This window comes from Lycium barbarum, chromosome 7 (assembly GCF_019175385.1).
Source record: "Lycium barbarum isolate Lr01 chromosome 7, ASM1917538v2, whole genome shotgun sequence".
Taxonomy (NCBI): Eukaryota; Viridiplantae; Streptophyta; class Magnoliopsida; order Solanales; family Solanaceae; genus Lycium; species Lycium barbarum.
Window position 1 is genome coordinate 145862 of NC_083343.1, and position 27977 is coordinate 173838.

Genomic DNA, 27977 nt, shown 5'->3' on the forward strand with positions numbered 1-27977 from the left:
TATATATAAGTACATTTACTTTAGATCTAATAGCTTCTAGAAGTCTTTTGATCCCTTCGGAAATTTATAAGTCAATAGAAAATATGGAGATAAATTTTTGGTACTTTTAATTTACTAGTACGTTTCTGTGCGCGTGTGTAATATTGGTTTGAAGTTGAGCTTTAATAGAGTAACATGAGATTAATAAAATTGACCTCAACTTGTTCGGAATTCGGAATTGAGAGATAATTATTATTGTTACTGTATTTCAGTTGGAAGTCATGAAGAGTTTATTTATGACCACCATGCCTTATTCTAATGATAAATCTTCGACTCACAATAGGTCTCGATTAGATTCTCACTGTCCTCTCTTCATCATTATCCCCTTTCCCAATATAGTAGAAATTAAAAGAAAAAATTGCATATTGGTGAATGACTAGCCCATAGGTGGATTACTAGTATGTTTTCAAAAGGAACTTAAACCTTAATGACAACCTAAAGTGTACTTAATATAAAATTAGTTTTGCCTTGAAGAAACTTCTCCTTGCAAGGTGTGTGTATTTGCTCACATGGCCAAGAGGTCCTGCATGCTGTCACAAGGTGGAATCTGTCTGCTCTCCCGTTTACACAAACTCTCTTCTCCTTTGTTTTTATTCTCAGAGATTGCACGAACTGGGAAAAATCTCAATCTAAATATATAATGCACTGCCTTCCTTTTAGAATATTAACTGTTCACGTGAGGCAGTAGAATATATATTACTGTGTACCAATAATACATTGCAATTTCCTAAGTCTTTGTAAGGGTCGGGATCGTTGTATTACTGCGTTTGTCTTAAACAGAATCAACTCACTAAATCTTTTTGCAATTCTTAAACGGAAAACGCAAAATACGGAGTCAAAGGTAACGATCTACTTCGAAAAAATTCCAACACCACTATTTTGTATTGAGTTTATTAATTTTTATACACTAAGTGTTTAAAGAGTTTTTACACTGTCAAATCATAAAAATAACTAATTGTACGTAATAGTTCATATAAAGGAAAACTAATCTATATATAATATAAAGCTAGGCATAGACAAGGTGATGTGACACTTCTCTATGACCTCTATTCCTATTTATCTTTTTTCTCCTTTTTTTGGCTTTTTCTTTTATTTTCCCTATTTTTCTTCCAACTAATCACTCATTTTATCCGTTCAATGTTGAATTATTTATTTCATATTGATTAGATCTTAAAGCTCTTCAAATCCTCATCAGTACGTCCCTTTGCTTTCTCATTGTCTTTTTTTTCCTTTCTCCATAATAACTGTAAATATTTTGGTTTCCTTACTCTATGATTAATGTCAATTATTCTGTGTAATTATATGTAATGACTAATCATTATTCCTTTGACGTTACTAACCATTCCAAAAGCCACTTTCTTCATCCCTTTTAATTTCTCTTTCTCTACTTTCCGTTCCACTTTGTATTAATTTAATGTATATTAATGTAGTATTCACTTTTAATGTATATTAATGTAGTATTCACTTTGTATTCTTTAACCATTCTATGTATAAAAGCAAACAATATAACAACAATTTGGCATTCTACATTTTCATCCATTAGTTGCACCTATGTATAATAGTATATGATCTTTTGTTTGTTTGTTAGATTATCTATTTATTCAAGGAAGCTGACCAGATGAGCTATTTCTTAATCCCTTTTTACTTTTTGCTTAACATATTTTATTTTATTTTCTTGATTATACTCTTCCTTAATTTCTACGATCTTATTGTTTGAATTTTCATGTCACCTTATAAAGAAAAGATTTTTTCCTAATCTAAGTGAAGGTGTTTTTTTGAAGAAAATATTACTATATATATTTTGTGATGAGAATATTTTAAGATGATGAGGCTTATCCACACTCTGGTGGAAATTTTTTATCTGAAAGGTAAGTTACATAAGATAAATACTTTTATCATATATCTTTCTACTCATAGACATAGCTATTTCAAGTTTAATTTGACTTATGTTTGTAATTTTTCTAGGAAAACAAGCCCTGGATAAGCTATCAAGTTGACACAAAAGTTGATTAGTGAGAATGATTTCATTGCGGTAGTCTTTAACGATTTCATTGCGGTAGTCTCTATGACCCTTGATATTTTTACTTGAATATAAATTCCACAAGAAGTAGTCAAGAGTGTTTTTTTTCCCCCTGTAATTCCTTTTTATTTTTAGTTCTCTTCTCGTATCAAATAGAGATGTTACTATTTTCAATAGCTGTATAAATTGCACTTCAGTTTTTATCTGTTTGGAAACCGTCTTTCATTATTAATTACTTCATTGTTCTTTGAGGTGAAGGATGATCCAGACAAGCGTCAAACTATTACTAAGTTGTGTTTTCGCTAAAGGCATGCTAAAAAATCTTTATTGCCATTGATCAGAAAATTGGTGTTAATGAGTCCTTTGTTATAAGTTGTCGTTTATTTTGGAAATTGTATCAGCTTTTGCTTACTATGAAGTTATTATCTTCATTATCCTTATATATGTGGAAGAGTAGAGTGATTGCAACACACGTTTGTTGTTTGTTGTTAGTTGTTAGCCTTCTTTTTTCCGTTTTAGTTCTAGAAGTTGATGGTCAAAATCTGTAGAAATCTCAAGTATTCATACTTTACTTCGTGATATACTGCTTATTGAACTAAATATTTATCGGTGGAAGTGAAATTTTTAAAGTACTTATTGAATTGAATACAGACTACTTGATTATTGTCAATAGTAATGAGACTATTCTCTCTTAATATATTGACAATCTAATTTTAAATTAGTGTATATAGGCAATCGATGTGCGGGCCTTGGGCAATATCTTGAATGTTAAAGGTGTTTTTATGCTCGAATATTGCACATATATTTATACATGAGTGTTTACAGTCCAATTGACGCAAGTGCCTTTTGCACTTTCTTGAATGTTAAAGGGGTTTCTAAGCTCGAATATTGTACATATATCTACATGTGAGTGCCTATAGTCCAGTTGATGCAAAAGTGGTACTTTCTTGAATGTTAAAGTTGTATTTAGTCTCGAATATTGTACATGCATCTATACATGAGTGTCTACAGTCTAATTGATGCAAGGGCGGCCTTCGGCACTTTCTTGAATGTTAAAGGTGTAGGCTCAAATATTGTACATATATACGTGAGCACTAGGTTGAAATTAATTTAAAAAGAATATTCTAAGTTGAAAATATAATTTTGTAAAGTTAGTTATACGTTGATTTGTACTTCACTTAGCAAAAGAAAAAGGTTTGGAAAATTTTAAGCCTGATAAGGCTTCAGCCTTTGCTTTGTATTGCTGCACTTGGTAGTTAACAAACCCAATAATAAGTTGGTATTTTTTTTAGCTTTGAATTCAGGTGTTCTCTTATTTGAATATAAGAAAAATGATACTTAAAGTAAAAGCATGTATTAGAATTCTTCTTCTTTTACCATTTCTTTAGAAAAGAAATTGATAATGAAAAATGCAGTTCAACTAAAAACTAATTCCAAATAGTAGTATCTTTTTTATTTAATCAATCTAATAAAATTAAACTTTCTATGCATATACAATGAATATTTTTTTTTTATCTATTCTATCTAAATTAATTTTATAAAAACATTTTTTGAAAACTTATTGGTATTTTTATAATCGCGCGAAGCGCGGACAAATTTACTAGTATATTAATAATTGTGAATGTGATAATTCATTATGAGTTGATTAAATAGAGGCTATGTGATACTTCAATCTTATTTCTTGTTTAGCTCGAGCTCGATGTTTGTAGATTATCAATTTGATTGAGCTCGATTCATGTATCGCTCAAATTGTAGTGGTTTTGATGTATGTATGCTCGAATAATCATTAATCGGTCAGACTTTTAATATGCCTCTATGACTTTGCATATATAAATTGTACTTTTTGTTATAACCAAGAAGTATATTGTACGTTATTTTCTATTTAGAAATGAATAAACAAGACGTTATGTTATTTAAAACCTTTTTTTTTTAAGTTTTGCAAGGATAGTATAAAGATTTTCTATATCATCAGAAAATTAGACTGACCTACAAGGCTACAATGACACACTTTTCATGATAGTAAGCCTGGTGTAATAAAGCTGGATAATAGAATGATAACCTAGTATAAAAGGGTTAAATTATGTCGATGATGTAAAAATATTTTATTGTCGGTATATAAATTATTTAAAATCATTAATTTAAAAAATGTTCTTAGTAGAGGTCGATGTGAAGTTAAACAAAGGGACAATGCATCCTTTTCTTCTAACGGTACCAAAGTACTCTTAATTAACGAATAACAATAATTTAGAAAAAAGTGGGCTGTTGTCGGGCTGGTAAGATCCATTTTGTTCAGACTTGGAGGAACATTATCATATGCATTGTTTGTAGGCAAATGATAATAAATGGCTATATAACATAATTTGATTCAGAAAACGCCTTGTGCTTTGAACTTAATTCCAGAAGAATAGATTAAGCCAATGGCCAAATATTATTCTGTTTTTTCAATATCAATAATTCAAACAGTTGTTGTTAGCTAGGGTGGTTGTTGATGATAGTTGCCTTTACTTCGTTTTCGTTTATGATTGAAGCTTAAAATTTTGAAAAAAGATCTTGTATCCTCAGATATATTGTTAAATCACTTCGTCCATTTCGAAATAATTAAATGTCTTTTTCCTTCCGTTATAATTATCTGGTATTCGGAATTGATCACTAGCTAACTGATCCAGATAAACACCAAGTAAGGTCTATTTAAGAAGAAACACTAACTATTCCTAACAACATAACATTACTTTTCAACATAGAAAACTTTAAATGTATATAATATTGATGTAATTTTTCTATGAAATCAACCTCGCTTCTCTTATTCCTACCAATTTTTTTTTCTTTTTGAAATTTATTCGTAACAAAATGCTACATATGACTCAAAATGTTCCACTCAATAATGAAATACTGAAAAATTTAAATATCCATCTCTTCTCTTAACTTAAGCTACCGCGAAGTGAAACTAGAATGTTAAATTGAAACGTAAAAATACATGATTTGGAGGACCGGATTGTCGTGCAAATTAAGTTTATAGAACATAAAATCTAAGGCGGAAATATTTTTTCAAGGATTTTTGCAGCCTATGTCAAGCCTAATAAAAGATCTATATTAAATATCATGATTTCCTTAATATAGTGAAAAATAAGCATATTATCTGACATGCCTTTTAGTTACTTGAGTGTATTCGGTCCAAAACTTGAAAATGCATGCATGTCACACTGCGATGAATTTTGTGCCATGAGTATACAGATTTTGAGTGATTGACTTCAGGGTAAAAACTAAAAAGTACTACTCTAGTATATTTTTTTTAAGCTCTTTTTTTAGTTATTGACTTCAAGGGAGTAAAATGGAATTTACTACTGGAAAGCACCTTGATATTTTGGTTATATAAAAAAATATTCAGTTAAGTGTACTACAGCTAGACAGAAGTTTAATTAGATTCAAAAGTGTTCAATTGCCTGTTTCCTACTAAAGGCATCACATGACACAGCAAATTAAAGAATCATCAAGATGCTTGAAACTCAGAACAAAAAATGAAAAAAAAATTAAAATAGGCAAATCTTGGAACAATGCACTGAAGCTAAATTTCTCTTCTCCCCAGTATGATTATCCTTTATTATTGAATTTAAGCTTTCACGTGCATGTAGAAATTTTAAGAACTCAGATGGTCAAAGCCAACATGATCGGAATAAAATAAGCTGTATAAATTTCCGCAAAAATGAAAACGAAATCCATCTCGTTTGACTTCTTATCTTATAATACGGAGTAATTCATTTTCATGCTTAAACAGTACAAAAATAGAACAGTAATCTTTATTCTTTCAAAAGTACAAGTATTCTTGAAAAGGTGGATTTTAGCATTGTGATTTAATGGTATATTTTTTTATTTTTTTTACTAACGATCTATAATAGTCGAACTGTTTAACTAGAAGTTCGATCTATTGGCCTTATAAACCATAGAAATTCCTTAACGATTAGAAGCTCGATAAATATATAATCCGCTTAAATGTTGGACTTTTAGGTATTACGCAGTTGAAGTGAAATTAAAGAACAAGAGAGCAAGACAATAATGTCAAATGTTTGGATCTAAAACTAGCTACAACCTTTATATTAGTAAATGAAGTAATAATACATCAATAATTTTACTATTGACCAATTCTTCTTCCTAGCTAGCTAACTATAGTAACGGCATAAATATTACTCCTACTACCACAAAAATAAAAAGAAGAAGAATTGAGATAAATTAATGCAGTTTTTGTATAAGAAGTCCCAAGAGTCACATGCAGGGAGCACATAGTAGTTTCCTATTGTCTTTCTCCCTGAATCCACTGCATGCCTTCTCTCTTGGATTAATTCATTGAACTTATCTGTCTCTGTTCCCCATGTCTTCACCAAAACTTAAAGCCCAAGAAGTACGTAATACAGTATTGTAATTGGCAAGGCAACTAGCATTCCAAATATAACCCTGCCAAACAAACAAAAAAGAATTTAAATAATTTTTTTAAAGCTATATATATGAGCTACGACTATTATTTATGTAGCTTATAATACAAGAATGAACCAGCGGAGACGGATCCAAAATTTAAACTTTATATACAGGTTCAGACTAACAAATTAAACTAATGATAGAAACTTACGCAGTACTAAGAATATCAGGGTGGACATTATATTCTTTTGCGAACACAAAGGGAACAATGCCTTGGGGAAGAGCAGCCTGCAAGTTATAAATAACAATATGTCATCATTTCGACTCTCAATGTATATAAGTTAAACTCTCCGCTTGTAGATTTGAGATTTTAAGGAAAGATGAATGTACCTGAACAATGGCAACATGTAGTAATACACCACGAAGGCCAATAGCAATAGAAGTAGCAGCAATAACTGCAGGTCCTGTTAAAAACCTAACTGCCATGGAAAATGTGGCAACCGACTTTCCACATGCTATGATCTTTGGTTGTAAAGCCATAAATAGACCTATATATATGTTCAAGCAATTAGTAAAGATAATCTAATAAATGTTTATAAGAGTACTGCGTGTATAACGTTTGTTTGAAAGAAGAAATTATACATACCTAGACTGAACATAGCCATTCCAAGACCAGCATCTGATAGAATTGAGATTGATCCTTTCACAATGGAAGGCATTTGAATATTCCACCTGCACCAACATTTAATCTTTAGAATGTTAAAAGTGACTTCAAAATTCCAGTAAAACTAGTACATAAACGCAAAGGAAGGTATACCAAATTTTATCTTCAAAGACTTCGAATGCAATTTAACTACACAAACGTAGTAAACTTTTATCTGAAAAAAAATAGGTTAAATTGCAATATTGTTCTTAGACTTTTTACCCCGACAAGCATAATTAATAATCCTAATCACCCTAGCACTTACTGTACTAATATATATCTTTATCAATAATTTTAAAAAAGGGAATTATGGAGTATTAGTTTAGACTAGAGACACACCCTTAGGTGGCCAAACATCATTCCAGCGATACAAATAAATGCAACTCACAATATGAAGACATGAATTAATTCCATATTAAGTGTTTTGTTGATTTCATACATTAAAATACGTCCAAATTAATTGCTACCTGTATGAGACGAGAGACCAAATGAGACCTAGCAAACTTGAATAGGTGTTTGGATTTCTTATCAACTTCCTCCAAACCATAATCAGGATAAGCCTTGTCATAACACTAGCAGGAGGCATCTGTGCTTTCTTCACTCCTTCTTGATCATCCATGTCACCTACTTTCTTGTGCCCTGGGAAAGGTGACCCATTTGCTGCTCCATACTTATTCGAACCATTCTCTATCTCTATTTCTTTTTCTCCATTTGATTTGCCGACATAACTTGCATTCTCTATCAATTAAGCAAAGAGAGGAACATAAGTTAATAGAATAAAAAATGAGAATAACAAGAGATCTCAGATTTGAACTACATGAATGAAGTTGTTTTGGTAGAGAGCGTTTTACTTAAAGTGAGACTTTTCAATGCGAATCTTGATTAGTCGTAGATTTGATAAGCAAGAGAAATAACCCTTCTTAATCTAAGAGTTTGAATTTTATATGCTGACAATTTCAAAATTATTTTTACATTATAATGATCACCTAAAAAATAATTATATGATTACATATATTTGTCTACAAAAGTGAGATCAATAGCCTGAAAAATAAGGTAGATAACCTATTACAACACAATAAAATACTTAATAGAGTAAAATTTGTTTATAAATTGTGTATGAAAAATAATTTCTTAATCTAATAGCAATTGGCTGGACTGAAGAAGGTCAACTAAAGTAAAGTGAACAAGAAAGGACTAACAAGAAGCCAAAAGGTGAAAAAGACAGAATATAGTTAATTGTTTGTATGCACTAGAGACAAAGTAGATGACAAAAAAGAAGACTTTGTAGGTGGGATTTAATTTACCTCTAGCTGCAGCTATCTCTTGTTGAAGAACAGCTTTGGATGCATCAAGCACCCCAAATTCAGTTGAACCACCTCTATTAACTGCATGTTTATTATTACCTTCAGATGTAGGTGAAGCACTTGAACTCCAAACAAACATGTGAAGCTCTTTATTATTATTATTATTGTTGTTGTTATTGGGCGCAGGCAATGGTGGCGTAGGCACTCCACTTCCACTCCCACTTCCACTTCCCATTTCCTTTTTCCTTTGCCCCGCAAACATTGGATTTGGAGGTGGATACAAAGGTGGTACCAATCCATTAGCAGAAGCAGTACTACCACTGTTGTATAGCTCCCCGCTCATACTCCTACCTGTCAAGACATAACATAAATTTATTAAATTAAAATATATAATTTAATCAGATGATGATGAGACGGTCACACAATTCAACAGTACACGTACCTCCCATTCTCTTCTTATTGCTTCCAATCTTGGACATCTCCTCCTCAAAATTCGAGGTTCTTGGTGTTGCCCCTTTCGATGACTGCAACGAAAACACATCTCCACCAAAGCTATTCGTGTACCCGTGCTTCGGACTAGCTGTTTTGCTTTGAAACATGGCGTAAAAATCAGTCTGGTTAAAACTAGACGCCCTTGGAGTAGGTTCTCGAGACGATTGAACCGAATAAATCTCGACCCCGGTTAAATTCGACGCCCTAGGAGTCATGTTATTCGATTGCAACAATCCATGTGACTTGTTATAAGACGAAATAATAGAAGAAGCAGAAGATCTCCTTACAATAACATGCAATTTCCCATCATCTCCAATTTCCGCATCGGCTTGTAACGGTTCACGCCCGTTTAGCGAAACTACATCAGATTCAACTCGAAACGAAGTAATCGAAGCAGCAGTTTCAGGAAACTGCTCTCCGATTAGTAACTTCGCGCCTCGATATTCGAACATGAAAAGCATTAAAGTGTACCAAATAACACTTTGCATAACAACAATTTGTACCATGAGATTCCCTGAGAAATCTCCGTACATTGCTTTAAGCAACGGAATTCCCATAACCAAAGTGTTTGGAAGTGTCGATAACGAAAACAGTGTAATCATCCATTCTAAACTCCCGTTTTTGCTAAAAACATGCCATATGAAAAGCGCGAAAAGGATCACAACCTTTTGCAACGAATCAGCTGCGATGAAATGGTAGTTCATAGCATAAGGATCATTGGTTGAAATGAAATGAAAACCAAGAAGAGGAACAGCGAAAACCGCCACGAATCGGTTAATTCCAGAACATTGATCTGGTGTGAAGATTTTCCACCAACGGACAGAGCCATAAGCTAAGATCATAGCAACATATAAAGGTATAATTGCTGCAAGAACATCATATATGTCTTTACCAGTAATCATGGCTGTTAGCAAAAACTAATTTGAGAGTAAAGAGAGAAAGAAAGGGAGAGAATATGATGAAAGTGATATAAAGGAGCAAAGAAAGATAGATGAAATGTATAGTTTTTTCTTTGGTCAAAAGAGGTGGGGACATAGGCTAATTAAATGGAGATATTAATTAAATTATATGGAGATGAAAGCATCTTATTAAATGAGTCTTCACTTTAATCTTCCTCTTCAACCTTTCATGGAATTGTTGTAAAAGGAAAATCAATGCAAAACTTTGACTAAAGTATTCCCATTGGGTCAGTGGAGGTGAATTTTTTTCAATTTTTTTTTAGAGGAATATCGAATTTGTATGTAATTCTTTTCGATAGACATTGCATAGGATAGAGGGCGGAGAATATCTATTTTTCTAAAGTTGAGGGAGAAGTTAGATTTTTAAAGCAATATTTGGAAGGATAAATGATTTTTGCTCTATACGTGTAATTACTAATATGTAATTAAGTGATAACTTGATCTCATAAATAGTTTCTAAACCGTCTTTACTTGCACATCATTTTAGACACTATCAGACCATGTCCACATCTGTTCATACTAATATAATGCAACAGTAAAATAGTTTTCAGGTTTAATTCTAGTAAGTAAGGTTGATTTTTGTCTACGTTATCCTCTCTTCAGCTGTCTTGTTACTATTATACTATACTAATTTCATTAGGTTAGTAGATTATTTTGACTGGATTTCGAGGCTCTAAAATATGAAATTATGTTAGGTGTGTATATATAAAGGATGCTTGACTAAGTTTATAAGTTGGTCAAATTGACTTATAGACATTTAGTAAATATCAAAAGTACTTACTATAAGCTAAATATTTATAAGTCAAAATTAGTCAAATATCAGCTTATAAACGCTTCTAGTTTGACCAAGTGTTTACTGTTTTATTCTTGATATTTTTTGAAATTTTTACAATACTCTTTCTAGAATATAATTAATCCTAAATCTGTCAATTCGATTTCCGTCATTCCTCTTTGCACTTAAATTAAAATACATTTAAATTTATAGTTTTTATAAGTAGTTTTAAGGACATGTCACTTTAACTAAAAAGGGAGTGTTTATCTGTTTATTTTCAACGCTTGATACTTGTCAGCTACTTTTAATCAACTAATTCAAATGGGATCATATTCTGGCCTAAGATAGTTTACAATTTTTTCTACAATCAAAAGGAGACACCATCCTATAATTCAGCTGTAAGTCATGTCTGAGATCATATGTAAAGCCACAGGATAAAATTACTTCTAAATTTTTTGAACAGATAGAGAATCTTATATGTAATGTGTTTAGATCTATGGTTTATAGCTTGAGATATATAAAGAATTGTGAAATTTTATGCATTAAGATAAACGAATGGCTCGATCGATCGACTCCTTACTCGTCGCCACAGCACACGTTCATGCACATGCAGAATCTAATTTTATATTAGCCTATTAGGGGACAAATGCTGCAATTCAAAATTAATTAATTATATAAGCTGCAACTATAATTTATTAATGGAACTCTGTTTAATAATGTTTTTTGGTTGAGGATGTGACGTTTAAGAAACAATTGGGGACCGAACCAGCGGTTTGGTTTTTACTTGTTTTCTGATTGATTAGTAGAAAACTTCATATCGAACACACCTATAGTTCTTCCTTAAAGGGTCGATTTAGCTTTTAGTACCTATATCACAGAATTCATTTGTTATTGCCCTGCTCACTCTAATGGCCTAATTTTACGCTCTTTCTGTTTCAATATAAGAATCGTATTTTATTTTTAGTCCGTTTCAGAAAAATGTAAGTAGTTTTAATTTAGCTAATTTTATGTCATTCCTTGATCTATATCTATATTATTTCATATATGCATCTATTTTCTCCATAATCGGCAACGGACCAAACAGTTAAGAATATCATTTCACTTTTGTAATTTTAGCAACTTATTGTTAATATTAAAAAAAAAAAAAAATTGTACTAAACCTTTTCAAGTAAGTAACGTATATGCATTGTATTTTCTATTAAGTATAATACCACTGCAGAGGAATTTGTGAGTTCCTATTACCCAAATACAACTTTTTCAAATGGTAATTAAAAAGATTACAACTACTTTCAAAAAATTGCATAAATACAACTTATTCAAAATTTTAACTTCTTAATTACAAAAACACAACTTTTTACATTCCTAAAATGTTAATAATACTTAATTTTAGGAGTTACTACCATTAATGCATTTTCATTTTTTACTTTCTCTTTCTTTCAAAATCATTAGAATGTAATTTTCCAAATAAACATAACAAAAGCAACTTCAAATCCCATATTCCATCTACCGTTTTAAAAAGACTTTTTTTCTTTCGATTCCTCCTTTTTATTCTTCTTTTTTTAATTTCACTTGAAGATGATTCAATTATTTTTTTGTGACTAAAAGAAATTATTTGAATATATTAATATTATGAAAATATGGTATAAGAAATGTACATGAAAATATACCTTAAAAAGTATAAGGTATATTCAAATTGGTATATTTAACTGAAAAGATGATAACAAAACATTTGTGAATATAATAGTAGAAATTAGTATATTTAAGTTTGTATATTATACATAGTATATTTATATGTACATAGCCCATCCTCTTGCTCTTTTAATTTCATTTACATCCAAATCGCTTGGTTCTAATATCACTTGCTATGATCAAGCGATTATTATTATGCCAAAATTTATGATTGATAGCAATATTGCATCTTTATTCTTAACCGAACTTATAAAACAAGTGTTGTGTTCGACCATGACTTCAACCCGGATCATCTCGGACCATCACCTGGACCTCGCTGATGAGTGTCTATTCATTTGCACTTTTGTCACTATTTTGTGATGGTCTTTAATTTTTTCCCTTCAAATGGGTTGGTCTTTAATTTTTACTCTTCAAAATCGAACTTATGCCTATAGGGATATAAGTTACACATCATAATATTGACAAGTTCTTTAAGGGCGCTAACATAACTTGTGGATATTATGATGCATAACTTATGTCCCTATAAGCATAAATCGATTTTGAAGGCCAAAAATTAAAGACCAGTCCCTTTGGAGGACAAACCATGCAATTAGTTCTTCTACGTTTTGAACTCTTATTTGTCTTGACATTACCATCTACAATACCATTCTGCAGCTTCTATAATATCTCTATATGAACATAATGTTTTTGCTCTTTTAATTTCACTTATATCCAAAGCTAATCTGTGTATAGTGATCATTTGGAAAGAGAAATATTGGGCCGCAACAGAAGTGAGGATGTAATTTCAGCCTCGGCTACTATTCAAGTAGCCCAAGATCAAATCCAAAGGGGAAAAAAACTTAAGTAGACAAAAATATGATAATATTTACATATTGTTAGCAGGAAAATGTAATTAATATTCTATGACACATTAAATAAGAGTTCTATTGTAAACAAATTGCAATGACTCCAATTTCCTCGTTTGTCCCAGATTTTGTGCATAATGGAATTATCTTTCTCTCTCTTCTAAAGAATCTTGTACAGAAATGATTATTTTTAGTTACAATTGTAATTTTACCTTCTTTCTCTTCTTTCAACCTTCTCTCTCTTTAATATATATTCATCTTTTTTCCAATCATTATTATTATACTCATAGATATTACTGGTATAATTAGTAATATAGATTATTATAATCATAGATATTACTGGTATAATTATAATATACATTATTATAATTATACTCATAATATTATTGATATAATCAATAATATTACTAGTATAATTAATAATACACATTATTATACATAGAATAATATTCGTAAAGTTTTGCTATACCTTGTATAATAATTTTATATACCGTGTATAATTAATTTTATATACCTCGTATAATTTTTTGTGTGAACTAAATAATATTGTAAGCAGTAATACCTCATATAATAATTATTTTTCGAATACATTTTTTTATAAATAAAAGGAAAGAATGGAGGAATGAGTAATAGGAGATGAAGGATATATTGGTTGAAGAAGATAGATAAGTTGGTAGATGTTTATCCTTAAATCAGAGAGATAAATGATGGTTTATCTATTAAATGATTGATAAATGAAAATAAAGAAAACAAGATATCACTCCCTAATTTAGGGGACATTCCCATTGTCACATATTTATTTTTAAATGTTATAAATGTAATAAATAGTGTTCTTTTTGTAAAATATGAAAAGTTATGCTATTTATGTTCTTAATTCTTGTATAGTGACCTATGGTGTAATTTTCTCAATCCAAAGATTAGGCACTATAGTTCAAAGTTTATCTCTTACAACAAAATTACGTACGTAAGCACTCAGACACATTTTTTGGCAAAATAGATTGAGACCTATCCTATTAAACAACCAAAAGATTTACACATAGCTCCGGGAATCTTTTTTTTTTTTTTTTTTTTTTGTGCAGATTGCCCTTCAAAGGCACTGGTCTTCAATTTTTGCCCCTCAAATTGGTGATCTTTAATTTTTGTCCTTCACTAAAAACTCCTTGATTCCGAGTTCGAACCCCTGCTTAGTCAAAAAGTGGAAAAAAAAATCGCAAGGTAGAGTTTGAATTCGCAAAACAGAGTTCTGCCTCAAACTATCCCTGATCAAGTAGAGTTTTGCCCTTCAGGCAGAGTTTTGCCTTCAGGCATGACAAAATTCTCCCTTAAGGCAGAGTTTTGCCTTCAGATATAAGGCAAAACTCTACATTTCATTACGGGCCTAAGTCTGTTAGGCGAAGGACAAAAATTAAAGACTACCAATTTGAGGGTCAAAAATTAAAGACCAGTGCCTTTGAAGGGAAATCGTGCAAATGACCCTCTGGGAATTAATATTTTTTTCTATGATTACTAGTCTTTCTAAACAAAACAAAACAAAAAAAAAAAAAAAAAAAAAAACCAACAAGAAAGAAAGAAAAGAGAACAAAACTTGAAGTCCAGAACGTTATCATAAAGCCCACTATCAATACAAGAGCTTCTTCTTTCAAATTGAAAAGATAGATATTAACCTTAACCCAGAATGTCCGCTATAGAAATTAAAATGCAACTATACGCCCAACTCCGAAATGGAAACCTACAATCTCCAAATATGCAGTTAGTAATAACTTTAAGCCATGAAACTACTTACAATTTTAGTTTAAATAATAATAAAAAAAAAACTTATTCCAAGCCACTCTATCGAGTACCATTGAAATTAATTGCATGTTTGGCTAAGCAGCCTAAATTCAACTTATTTTGAAAAATACATTTTGAGAAAGTACTAATCATTTGAAAAGTACTTTTGTTAAGTAGTAATTTGTGTTTAATCAATGTTTTCAGTAAATACATTTACGTGTGAAATTATGAAAAGTAAAAGTTACTACTGATTCTAATTTGGTATGAATTTGTGATATGGGTAATTATCTTGTCCTGAAAAATCAAAAGCACTTATTTGTGATATGGTCACACACCTTCATTTTTTAAAATAAATGACTTTTTTCTTCTAAAATAAGATATTTACGATCATGAATCTCACAATCAGTCATACTAGGAACAACAATAACAACAATATACCCACTGTAAAATTCCCAAGTGGAATTTGAGGAGGATAAGATGTACACAGATCTTATCCTTATTTTTGTGAGACACAGAGATTGTTTTGAAAGACATCCTTGGCTAAAGGAGGCTAAAAGACATGGTCCAGAAAGTTCATTATACAACAAAACATATACAAGGAGATAAATAAATGATTTAGTTTCTAACATGGCCTGAACCATCCTCTACAACAACCACATTGACCGCCTTTTCATACCTGATATCTCTCTTTGTTATCCCAGTGTTATTACCACCAAATATGACCCAACAAAGGAAGCCAATGCTACTACACATCCTGTCACAAAAATTCAACCCAGACCATAAAAGATGAAATCCTTTTCGGTTTGCCATCTTAGTTGGATCCACAGGTCGAGAATGTAACCACTTTGGAAGACTCCTCGCCCTAAACTTCCACGAATAGACACTAGTAATGAACTTGAAGTTAATCCAACCAAGATCACTTGTTGTCCTTTCCACATATTATCCATCAACCTTATAAACTAACAAGGGACCATATGGCCTAGGACCACCTAATTCACTTAGCCTTACCTCTAATCTCTTTTAAGTGCAATCACAATCAACCCAGGAAGGCAACTTTTTGCCACCACATCATACCAGCAAAGTTGAAAAAGCAAAAGACTTAGAAAGCAAAACATAACAAAATACAGAACCGTTTGTTTTCACATGTTCACATTTTAGGCATGGAAATATTACTATATCCTTTCTTCAATGGTAACTGGGAAACCTCCTTTCATTTTGGCCGTGAGATAAGCAATAAACACCGGCTCCACCCCTTGCTTCGCCACCGGAACCACCTTAAACCGTTGCAAAACACCAGCAACCACCCTCTTCATTTGCAAGAACGCCATTTCTTTCCCTAAACAAATCCTTGGCCCTGCTTGGAAAACAGGATAACTATACACATCTTTGCCGACAAACATCCAATTCCCTGTCACTTCATCTTTATTCAACCATCTCTCTGGCTTAAACTCAGCCCAATTTCCCCCCCATATTTCCTTTGATCTCCCCATTGCATATGGATGATAAGTTACCCTTGTACCCTTTTTCACAAATGTACCATCTGGTAATACATCATCTTTAACCGCTTCTTTAGAATCCATTGGAACTGGTGGGTAAAATCTCATACTTTCACAAAGTGAAGCATGAGTATACATCATGTTCTTCACTTCATCATACAATACTAAAGACTCTGAGGTTTCTCCAATTTCTTTCAAGATTTCGGATTCCACTTTCGGGTTTTTCGAAATCAGGTAAAAAAACCATGTTAATGCAGCAGAAGTCGTGTCACGTCCAGCCAATATAAAACTTATCACAATATCAGTCACAAAGTCTTCATCAGAGTGCCCTGTTGTTGGAGAATAATTCAAAGTTGTTAAAAACCAAATTTGTTTAGAATTTGATAATTTATTTAATTCATGTCTAAATAGGATTTATATAAGAATGAGTTTATCAGTTTACAGTTAGAATATGTTTCTTATTACATTATAAATAGAGTTGTTGCTAGCTATTTTACAGGTATGGACATTGTGACAGTTGTGGAGAACTAGAGAGCGTTCAAAGATTTAATGAGTTTATGCATAAAAATTATTTTCTTCACCTGTGCTCAAGAATCGTGAAAGTAAATCAGCTGAATCGAGCGATGATTTCTCGTTTAGCTCCTTCTGTTTCTCTCTTACAATTTTTTTCGCGAATTCACGTACTTGTTGAACTGCAATTCTCAATTTCTTCTCCGAACCAATATTAAGGGCGCGTTTGATTTTCCAAATAAGTGGGGAGGGAAGAATGAATCTTTGGCTGCTTAGGCGAACAGAATCTTCAAATGCAACCGCAAATTCTGCCTCGGGCAGGGTCGGTAACAAGTACCCTGGGTCATATCCAAATGCAATTTTACAAATGTTGTCAAAAGCAAACCTTTGTAAAATGTCTTGGAAATCAAGAACTTTTTTTTCAGCAGCAGCATTGGCAAGAATTGGAATTAAACGTTCGGAGAGTTCTGTATCAACGACCGTTTCAACGAATTTTCGTAAGGACCTGGTGTTAAATTCATGACTAGCAACTTGTCTTTGGTACTTCCATGTATCGCCATTAACGTTGAAAATGCCGTTTCTGAGAAGATCTGCGAGGGCGGAGTTGGATGTTTGGCCTTTTTGGTAAACATGGAAATTTGTTTTGAGCATGTGTTTGACATTGGATGGATTGGCTGTGAGAATTGTGTGGAAATTGAGGGGGCGAATGAGAGTGAAAGTAAGTTTAGGGGTGTTTAGGATAATATCGGATATCCATTGAATTAATTGTTCCTGGTTCGCTATGATGGATAAATAGGAACCAATGATAGGATATGATTTTGGTATTTTACTAGACAAAAGGGTATTAGTTGTTGTTTTTCTGAATTTGATGAAGAGAATGAAGAGAAAAGGAACAAGGCAAAAGAGTAATGAGTTTGAGAGTTGCAAGTCTACGAGTGCCATTGGCCTGAGAATTTTGGACTTGGGTTTTAATGTGTAAAATTTTGGAATGAGGAAGGCTTATTAGTACGGTGTAGACTTTTTGGAAATGTCACTGTATTAAATGCTACCCATCTAATAGCATATGTTCACGTATGTATGTGTCAGATTTAGATATGTTGAAATAGCAACGTCCTTAATTTATATGATAAGAAAGGAATTACTCAGTCAAGAAATATGCATTATTTTGAAGCCTCTACAGCTTTACTCGTACAAACGGAGCTTTTAACTTCTACAGCGCCCACACTGACAGGAGAAGTTCTTTATGATGTATTTATAAATGTGATTTTAATTATATAATTTTTTGGAGATTAACAAAAAATAATATAGAAGCTAAGATTGCTAAATTAGACACATGAGATTTTTGTGGGATCCAACTGGGTATGTTGTTATTTTTATTTTTTGCCGTATTTGAATGTAAGGGTTAGGTTAAGAATTTTTTGGGTTTTCCTTGTGGAAACAGATCACCGATCCTTTGTTATCAAAGGCGGATCCAAGATTTAAGTTTTATACCTTCAACCTTTAAAGTTCTTAGTATTGAATCTATTAGATTTTTAAAATTATGGTTCATATCTAGTATAATATTTATTGCAATTTTAATAATTTTTTACACATAATTTTATACCATGCCTTCCTTGGACTCGAAGTAGCTGAGGATCAAACTTCACAATAAATGAGTTCTCGATTTCTAGTACTAATAGATATTGATTATTTTGAAATCAAGCGGATATCAATTTCTCCTGCTTTAGCAACTTCTCCTAAGATCTCTTCCATAATCCATTGTATAGGTAATACTCCCTCATTCCATAATAAGTGACTTTTTAGGCTTTTCATTTTATTTTAAAATAAGTGATGTTTTACGATTTCAAGAAGAAATTGCTCTTCTTCTTCTTCCAAAATGACCCTTATTTACATAATCAAGAATCATTAAGCTTTTATTTTTCTAGGCATTTAATTAGGAATAAATTAGTAAAAATACTCATAATTTTCTAAAAATGAACATTTTTTAAGAGGCGTGCATAAGCATAAAAAGTCACTTATTATGAAATGGAGGGAGTAAAAGAAAAGCTTTTTCTCTCTTAGCAAGAAATCATAGAACAAGCAACACCCTAAATAGAACACTAGCTAATTGTATTTTGTTTTTTATTTGTTGTTTTCTATTCTATGGTAAAGTAGAATAAAGTCAAAGAAAAATAAAATTAAAATGAAAGAAATGCAACTCTTTGTGCCCAGATCCGCATCGAGCGGCGATCGCACTCATGGAAATATGGTTGACTCGAGCAACATATCTTACAATGACGTCATCCACTCTTACACGATCAGAAAGAGAATTATCCTAGAGTGACAGGGCCATTTATCCAATCCAGTTGTTCAAAATCGAACCGTAATTGATAATTCAATCACAAAATAAGTTTATTGATTTATTGATATTAGGTTATTTGATTAACGGTTTAAACTTTATAGTTAATGGTTTACCGGTGCGGGATGCGAGTTGCTCAATTTCCTTATCAGTTTAGTTGTTAACCCATTAAGAACTAAGTATTAGATTTACATTTACCCATATGTATATAGAGTCGAGTTATCTTTAGAAGCCCCATTTCCTTATTTCTCATCCATTCCTAATTCGCTCAGAGATTGTTAATCCTGTTATATGAAATATTCGATTAAGAACGGTCTCTGGATTTAAGGAAACTTGAACAATCTTTCTTGAGACAAATATGGTATATAATCTCCTTGGTGGAAAAAAAGTGCTGATTGACCAATTTAATTCTCTTTTCTTGAGACAAATACTAGCACAAATCTAGCAGCTATTGGACTTGCCAATATGAGAAAACCTTTAGTTTTAAGGATTGCACCATACGTCAAAATTCAAATATTGTAATACCATTAAGGTTAATTTCTACAAATGAAAATTACGACTAAGACAAAAAAAAAAAAAAAAAAAATTAGGCAGCGAATATGGAAATGTTACCTTAATTTCCTGTTAATGAAGAAGACATTAAGGTCCCACAGATCCAGGAGGAAGCTTATAAGTTTCCCTTTGGGATGATGATTTTTGAATCAATGGTATTATAATTTATTAGTGGGATAAAATATAAATGGGTGAAAATCATTTACCCCTTATTCTATGCAATGTCTATTTTACCCTTGATATTTCAATTTCCCGTCTATGTAATATTTTTTTTATTTGATACATAACATTTATTTTTCTTAGCCTAGGTATTTATATATTTTTATTTAAGTTCACATTTTAAGTAGAATAATCATTTTATAAATTTGTCACAAAATCTAATGGTATTTAATATTACATGCATGAAGTATGTTATATGTATATATATATATGCATGTTTCAATTCTCTCTTATTCTCTATTGTATATAAAGATAAATGAGGTTTGTTTGTTAATAATGGAATATCTAAATTATATTTAAAATTCATTTACAATTTAAATAGATAGTCTTCTAGGAATTTATCATAAAATATACCTCTATTTTTATTGATTATTATTAATACAATTAATTTCTAATTCTGCTCCTTTATTTCATTATAGAACGTTATAACTTATATATTCAATTAGTATTTATCATTTTTCTTTTATTGTTTGAAAAATAATACTATATGTATTTTTTCATAAAAAAATTGTTACATAGATTAAACAATAAAAAATATTATGATTTTAAAAGGTAAAATAAAAAGACAAAGGCTGATAATGTAAGGTAAAATAGGCATTTTAAAAAGCCAATTAGGATAAAGGAGGGAGAATGTCTATTATTCAAAGTTGAGGGGATAGTTTGATTTTTAAAAAGTTGGGAAAGGTAAATGATTTTCACCCAATATAAATTCATTTATGAAGGTGTTATTAATTTAACCGATAACCACTAAACAAATACTAAGCCAATCGATATCTTATAGGTCTGTTATCGGGTTAATACATTTAAAAGACATTTATAATATATAGAAGGGGGAGTTTGAAGGCCGAACAAGGACGAACAAGGGCAAAAATATATTTTTAATGTTTGTTTTGGGAAAATTTGGAACTTAACTTACTCTTATATACATTCTTCTCCCTTATTCTAGGAAAAAAAAAAAAAGGAAATACGGATCAAATTTTCTATTAGCTTCTCATTCTCTACTTCTACCTTCATACTGCTCCTTAATTCAGATTATCGTGCTTTGCTTCGAGTTTTTCCCCAGTGTTGTTGTATTTCGGAGGTACAGTAATATTTTTTTTTGTTGGTATTTTATTCCACTACTTTTGATGACTATATGATGATAGGTTTTCTGCTGGTTTTGTAATATATTGTAGAACTTTGCATGGCTATTATGCTGATTTTGTAGGAATTTGGGGTTCATAGCAATCTTAGGTTTCTTCCAATTTTTCAATTTTACGAAGAAAAAGAAAGGCCAACACCAGTTTAAGAAATTAGTTTTTTGTTTTTTTGTCCTAAAAATGAATCTCAGTCGAATTATTATCTTCTTACGTGGCTGAGATATGCTCAGATTTTTTTCTCTATGCTTTGATCATCTTTGACGCCTTTTCTTCTTATACTAACCAAATTAAAGTTTCATATCTCCTTCCTTTATTCACATCACAAATGCTTTATTGCAATTTGGCATGTTTCTGAGGTGAATTATACTTTAGAATAAAGACTACTTTGGTGGGTTTGGAGATAACTGAAAAGTAAGCATTTTGTTCTATTCTCAAAAGAAAAAATAGGCCTTTTGTTTTGGAAGAACCCAGCTAGCTACAAGCATCAAAGATTGTATCTTTGTGTGTTTGAGGTTGAATCATGATTCAGATCAGAGAGAAATTTGGTGTATTATTTAGGTAAATTTTGATTTAGATCAAAGAGTACTTTAGTGGGTGTTTGTTTGTGTGGCATAGCTTAGAAACAGTTATGAAAGAATTGTATTTTGGTGTGTTCTTGTGGCTGAATTATAATTTAGATTAAAGAGTACATTAGTGGGTGTTTGTTTGTGTGGCATAGCTCAGAAACAGTTATGAAAGATTGTATTTTGGTGTGTTCTTGAGGTTGAATTATAATTCATATTAAAGAGTACTTTGGTGGGTTTGGAGGGAATTGAAAAAGAAGGCCTTTTGTTTTTTAAGAACCCAACTGGAAGCATTAAAGATTGTATTTTTGTGTGTTTTTTGAGGTTGAATCTTGATTCAAATCATATATATATATTTTTTTGAACTCATCAAGAGTAATTGAAGATTGTATTTTAGTTTATCTTAAGGTTGAATTTTATCATACCAGAGAGTACTTTGGTAATTGGAAGTTGGTTTTGTTTGTGTGGAGGAACCTACTAATAGTCATCAAATATTGATCTTTTTTGGTGCATTTTGAAGTTGAATATTGATTAGATCAAAGAGTACTTTTGTGGTCTTGAGGGAATTGAGTCATGTTCTATGGTTCAGTGGTGTGGGATCCATGGCTAATTGTTGCCCAAATTGGGTACATTTCAATTATCTAACCCTCTTTGATCAGGACACTCCTATCCTTGAGATTATCTGAACATGCGAAGTAACCATATATCCTTGAGATAATTTACAGACATAGATGAAGTGGTTATTTCTTTGAAACCTGAAAACATTAGGTTAGTCCTCCTGTTTTTCCCATGGTCAGTTCATGAATTCGCTGCTAATTGCTCTTTTTTATTATGTATCGGGGGGTTGAGGGAATTTGAGCTTCGGGTTCCAAAATAAGGATAAATTGACGAACAACATATAAAGTGCATGAAACATCACTAATTTTGTCAAATTGAAAAAAAAAAACCTCAGGAGAGTTATTGGCACCTAGAGCTATACCTGTGTTCTCTTGATGAGAGTTGTAATAGAAATTAGATAAGCCATGACCATTCAACTTTCAACTTGTGTGTCTGAACTAATTTTGTACCAAATAACTGCAAACTAATTTATAATTTTCGATGTGTTTTTGCTCAAAGAAGAAAATCATGTCATTCAAATGCTTTACTTAGGAAGTTTTGGCTCAGCACAACCTTGCCTTTTAGGAATATGGGCAAGAGGTCTGCTTTCTTTGTTAACGAGATAGAAATAATTAATTTAGGATCCCTGAAAGATGTATTGATGTTTTTGGTTGAAGATACTTCATGTTCATCTCTATCTATTCAATCTATGAAGTTATATGAACTCTTACATTGTATTTGTTTCAACTGATCCAGGACACTTCGAATCATTTGGCGATAAGACTCCCTGTAGTGGCATTGTGTCATACTGCCATTCGTTGGAACCTGTTAAAGAGAAAGGTATGTACCCCGAAAATTTATCAAATGTTTTCATGAGTTGAAATTTCTAAGAGCTGATATGTTACATTATTGATTTTTTTCATTAAAGGTTAGATCTTGGAGAGGGGTAAGAAATACATCTTGAAGTGCAAGCTAAAATACTTTTTTCCCAAGACAACAATAAGGTTGTTTAGAAGAAAGTGACAAAAAAATGGAGAAAAATGTCCAAAATTAATGTTGCAATCTTATTGTTTGGTAATTTGAACTCTATATCCTAGATCAAGGACAAGGAGCTAAGTAAGCATGCAATGGTCAAGGATGCTACCCATCCTTCTAGATGAACTAATTGAATTGACTGTTAGTGCGTCAAACAACTTTTGTTGCTTTCTGCTTCAGATCTAATGCCATCATTATTTTCTAAATTATTACGAAGTCATGTTGTTCTCTTTAAATTATCTTACTTAAAACTTATTTTGTTCACATGAACCGTAAGTGTTGAGCCCGTGTCTAGTATAAAATAGGGATATTTTCGGAGACCTCTCTTGAGGTTTGGCTCCGTTTCACTGACCTCCCCTATGTTTTACGCTATTACACTTAACTCCCTTGTTTTGACTTTTTTGTAACAATTCTTTAACTCAATTATTATTAATGTAAAATAATCACAATCTAACTAATTTGCCCTTATTAATACATGCTATTACGTATTTGATTATTTTCATAAACATATTTTATTCAGTTTCTCCCAAATTATATCACATATTGTATAAGACAAAAAATGATGGATGAACATGATTGCTCATGACGTTAAAATATGTTCATCAAATACCCACAATTAAGATTTTAACTCTCAAATCATTACAATCTCATACTTCCACAGTTTCACGAGCTGCTGCAATTGATGTTTATGAAAAATGAAAGTACTTCGAAATTTAGTAATAAAACAATCTTATATTATTTCTTTCTTTGTTAAGCTAATGATTGTATATCTTCGACATAAAACTTCTGAAAACACAGTACAACTGATGTAGAAAATCTCAAAAAGGCTAATGGGTTTTCATTGAGAGCCAATATCCACAGTCACAGTTTCGATACCACTGTTTCAGAATTTGCACAATCACCTACCGCCACCATTCAACGACGAAAATAACAAAGAGGAATTTAGGACAACACTGTACTCTTGGAACATTGTTGGAAATCTTACGAAAAATACTTGATCACGAACAATTGTAGAGAATTCTTCGTAGCTTGAGGCATGCCAATGGCACTGTCCTTAAGGATATTTCACCCTGTATGGGTGTATCCCCCAGGATTCAACAAGCTTTTCTAGTACAAAACTAGGAGCCAGAATCTAACAAAGATTTATCTTATATAAACCCAGCAATACAAAATTATAAGAAGTATATCTTTCTATATTTTTTCCTTCTACCAAAGATGAACCCATAATGTTATATATATACAGAGAGCTAACTTCTAATCTTCTTGTTGTACAAAGATTTAAGAATAATAATCTTCTGCTGTACAAAGATTTAAGAATAATAAATGCCATAAAAAGATCATAAAGGCAATTGGTCAAATGATCAGATTTAATTTATAAAACCGTTTTGCAGCGTTAGGAAAGGAATCCAAGAATAATTATATCCTTAATAATGTCTAATAAAAGTGAGGTGATTAATGGTGGCTAGTAAATAATAAAGAATATGGTAATTTATTTTTGAGATATTAAATAGAAAATAATATTTTTCTAACAGGAACATGCTTACACCTACACGATTTTTTTAATTTTTGATTGAAGCATAAATTATTAATGTAATGACAAAAAAGCAAAAACTATATGTTTGTATAATTAATTAAACAAAAGAGTGAAGGCAAATTAGTCAGATTGTGATTATTTTACATTAATAATAATTGAGTTAAAGAATTGTTATAAAAAAGTCAAAATAAGGGAGGTAAGTGTAATATCGTAAATCAAAAGATAGGTCAGCGAAACTGAGCCAAACCTCAAGGAAGGTTTCTGAAATTATCCCTATAAAATAAGACGGAGGAAATAATATTGTTGGAAGCTGAAGTTTTACGTAATTAAATAGCTTTAATTTAGGTAGTTTTGCGTCATTCCTTGAATATTGATCTACATCTATAATATGCATCTTGTCCATAATGGCCAATGGACCAAACGGTTAAGACTATCAATTCACTTTTGCAATTTTAGCAACTTATAGTTAAGATGAAAAATTTATAGAAAACCTTTTCTAGTTAGTTACTTATACGCCTTGTATTTTCTTGTAACCATAATACCATTGCAGAGGAATTTGTGAGCTTCTATAAAATATATCTATATTTACATATCCCATTCTCATGCTCCTATTAACAACCAAAATATTTATGCATAGCTCCAGATTTTAATTTTTTTCTACGATTACTAATCTGTCTAAACAATTCAAAAAAAAAAAAAAAGGAAGAGAAACTCAAAACCAGAATGTTATCGTAAAGTCCACTATCATTGAGCTTCTTTTTCCAACTTGAAAAAATACAAACCTTACCCCAAAAGCCCGATAAAGAAACCAATAATCTCCAAAAACCCAGTTAATAACTCGAAGTCAAGAAACTTCAAATTTAATTCGAAAAATAGCTTCTACCGAGTCTCTATAGACCATTGAAATTTAGATGGATTTTTTTTTGTGATCTCCGCCGGCCTTACTACGTATTCGACATCTATTTTGATTTTTGACTAATACTTCTGGAGTAATAAACTGTTCCAACTGGGAACTATTATACAGTATATGTTATTCGTAGAACTGATATGTGTTATATCATCCTTATAACCGAAAAGAAGGTAGATGGTATCGTGCAAAGGAGGTCAAAGATATTATAATGTTGCAAGAAGACTTTGTTGATGAATCTAAGAAGCAATTATAAATATACAGACATTTGGAAGACATTCAACCCCTTATACGACTTTATCTTACAGGAATTATGAGGACTAACAGAAGGATATTGACAACAATATAAATACAAAAAATCATGAATGTCACGATCATGCAAAATTGAAAAAGCAGAAGACTTCAAAGCAAAACATCACTTTTGGCCACGGTAGACTATTTCTATATCCTTTCTTCAATGGTAACAGGGAAACCTCCCTTCATCTTTGCAGTGAGATATGATATGAACATCGGCTCCACCCCTTTTTCCGCCACCGGAACCACCTTAAACCGCTGCAAAACACCAGCAACCACCCTCTTCATTTGCAAAAATGCCATTTCTTTTCCCAAACAAATTCTTGGACCAGCTTGAAAAACAGGATATGCATACACATCTTTGCTTACAAACTTCCAATTTCCTGTCACTTCATCTTTATTCAACCATCTCTCTGGCTTAAACTCAGCCCAATTTCCCCCCCATATTTCCTCTGATCTCCCCATTGCATAAGGATGATAAGTTACTCTTGTTCCTTTTTTCACAAACGTACCATCTGGTAATACATCATCCTTAACTGCTTCTTTAGAATCCATCGGAACTGGTGGATAAAATCTCATGCTTTCACAAAGTGAAGCATGTGTATACATCATGTTCTTCACTTCATCATATAGCATTAAAGCCTCATTTTTTTCTCCTAGTTCTTCCAAGATTCGAAATTCCACTTCGGGGTTTTTCGAAATCAGCCAGAAAAACCATGTTAATACAGCAGAAGTCGTGTCACGTCCAGCCAATATAAAACTTATCACAATATCTGTCACAAAGTCTTCATCAGAGTGCCCTGTACTCAAGAATCTTGATAACAAATCAGCTGAATCGAGCGATGATTTTTCGTTTAGCTCCCTTTGTTTCTCTCTCACAATTTTTTTCGCGAATTCACGTACTTGTTGCACTGCAATACGTAATTTTTTCTCTGACCCAATGTTTAGAGCACGTTTGATTTTCCATATAAGTGGGAAGGGATAAATGAATCTTTCACTGCTTAGGCGAACAGAATCTTCAAATGCAACCGCAAATTCTGCCTCGGGCAGAGAGGGTAACAAGTACCCTGGGTCGTATCCAAATGCAATTTTACAAATGTTGTCAAAAGCAAACCTTTGTAAAATGTCTTGTAAATCAAGAACTTTTTTTTCAGCAGCAGCATTAGCAAGAATTGGAATTAAACGTTCGGATAATTCTGTATCAACAACTGTCTCGACAAATTTTCTTAAGGACTTAGTGTTAAATTCATGACTAGCAACTTGTCTTTGGTACTTCCATATATCACCATCAACATTGAAAATGCCATTACTGAGGAAATCTGCAAGGGTAGAGTTTGATTTTTGACCTTTTTGGTAAACATGGAAGTTTGTTTTGAGCATGTGTTGGACGTTTGATGGGTTGGCAGTGAAAATAGTATGGAAATTGAGGGGTCGAATGAGAGTGAAAGTAAGTTTAGGGGTGCTTAAGATAATATCGGATATCCATTGAATTCGCTGCTCCTGATTTGCTATGATGGAAAAATAGGAACCAATGATAGGATATGATTTTGGTATTTTACTAGACAAAAGAGTACTATTAGTTGTTGTTTTCTTGAGTATGATGAAGAGAAGGAGGAGAAAAGGAACAAGGCAAATGAGTAATGAGTTTGAGAGTTGTAAGTCTGTTAGTGCCATTGCCTAAAGATTTTTTTCTATTTTCAAGATGGTGGATTTTGGAGTTTGTTTTTCCGTTAATGGAATGAGAGTAAAATTGAGAATGACTTGAATATATAGAACTTTTGGGATGTCATGAT

At 31.8% G+C, this 27977-nt stretch overlaps 3 protein-coding genes and 1 long non-coding RNA gene across 4 annotated transcripts; 1 reads left to right on the plus strand and 3 right to left on the minus strand.

Annotated features, from left to right (window-relative positions):
* Window positions 1-6047: 6047 nt before the first annotated feature.
* Window positions 6048-9968, minus strand: LOC132602013 (auxin efflux carrier component 2). Its single transcript, XM_060315045.1, has 7 exons — window positions 8916-9968; window positions 8474-8824; window positions 7637-7907; window positions 7113-7198; window positions 6857-7014; window positions 6678-6754; window positions 6048-6505 (listed from the first exon to the last, which is right to left on the minus strand). Exons 1-7 carry the CDS (start codon window positions 9865-9867, stop codon window positions 6439-6441), a joined length of 1962 nt encoding a protein of 653 aa, XP_060171028.1. The 5' UTR covers window positions 9868-9968; the 3' UTR covers window positions 6048-6438.
* Window positions 9969-15409: 5441 nt separating this feature from the next.
* On the minus strand, window positions 15410-18127 carry LOC132602792 (cytochrome P450 94A1-like). The gene is made up of 2 exons (XM_060315563.1): window positions 17078-18127; window positions 15410-16825 (listed from the first exon to the last, which is right to left on the minus strand). The coding sequence occupies exons 1-2, from the start codon at window positions 17946-17948 to the stop codon at window positions 16173-16175; spliced, it is 1524 nt and encodes a 507-aa protein (XP_060171546.1). The 5' UTR covers window positions 17949-18127; the 3' UTR covers window positions 15410-16172.
* Window positions 18128-20779: 2652 nt separating this feature from the next.
* LOC132602014 (uncharacterized) lies at window positions 20780-23847 on the plus strand. The gene is made up of 3 exons (XR_009567572.1): window positions 20780-21812; window positions 23171-23254; window positions 23343-23847. It is a non-coding gene; the product is annotated as an uncharacterized LOC132602014 (long non-coding RNA).
* A 2247-nt stretch (window positions 23848-26094) lies between these two features.
* LOC132602794 (cytochrome P450 94A1-like) lies at window positions 26095-27964 on the minus strand. The gene has a single exon (XM_060315564.1). It carries the CDS (start codon window positions 27856-27858, stop codon window positions 26332-26334), a length of 1527 nt encoding a protein of 508 aa, XP_060171547.1. The 5' UTR covers window positions 27859-27964; the 3' UTR covers window positions 26095-26331.
* Window positions 27965-27977: the final 13 nt, after the last annotated feature.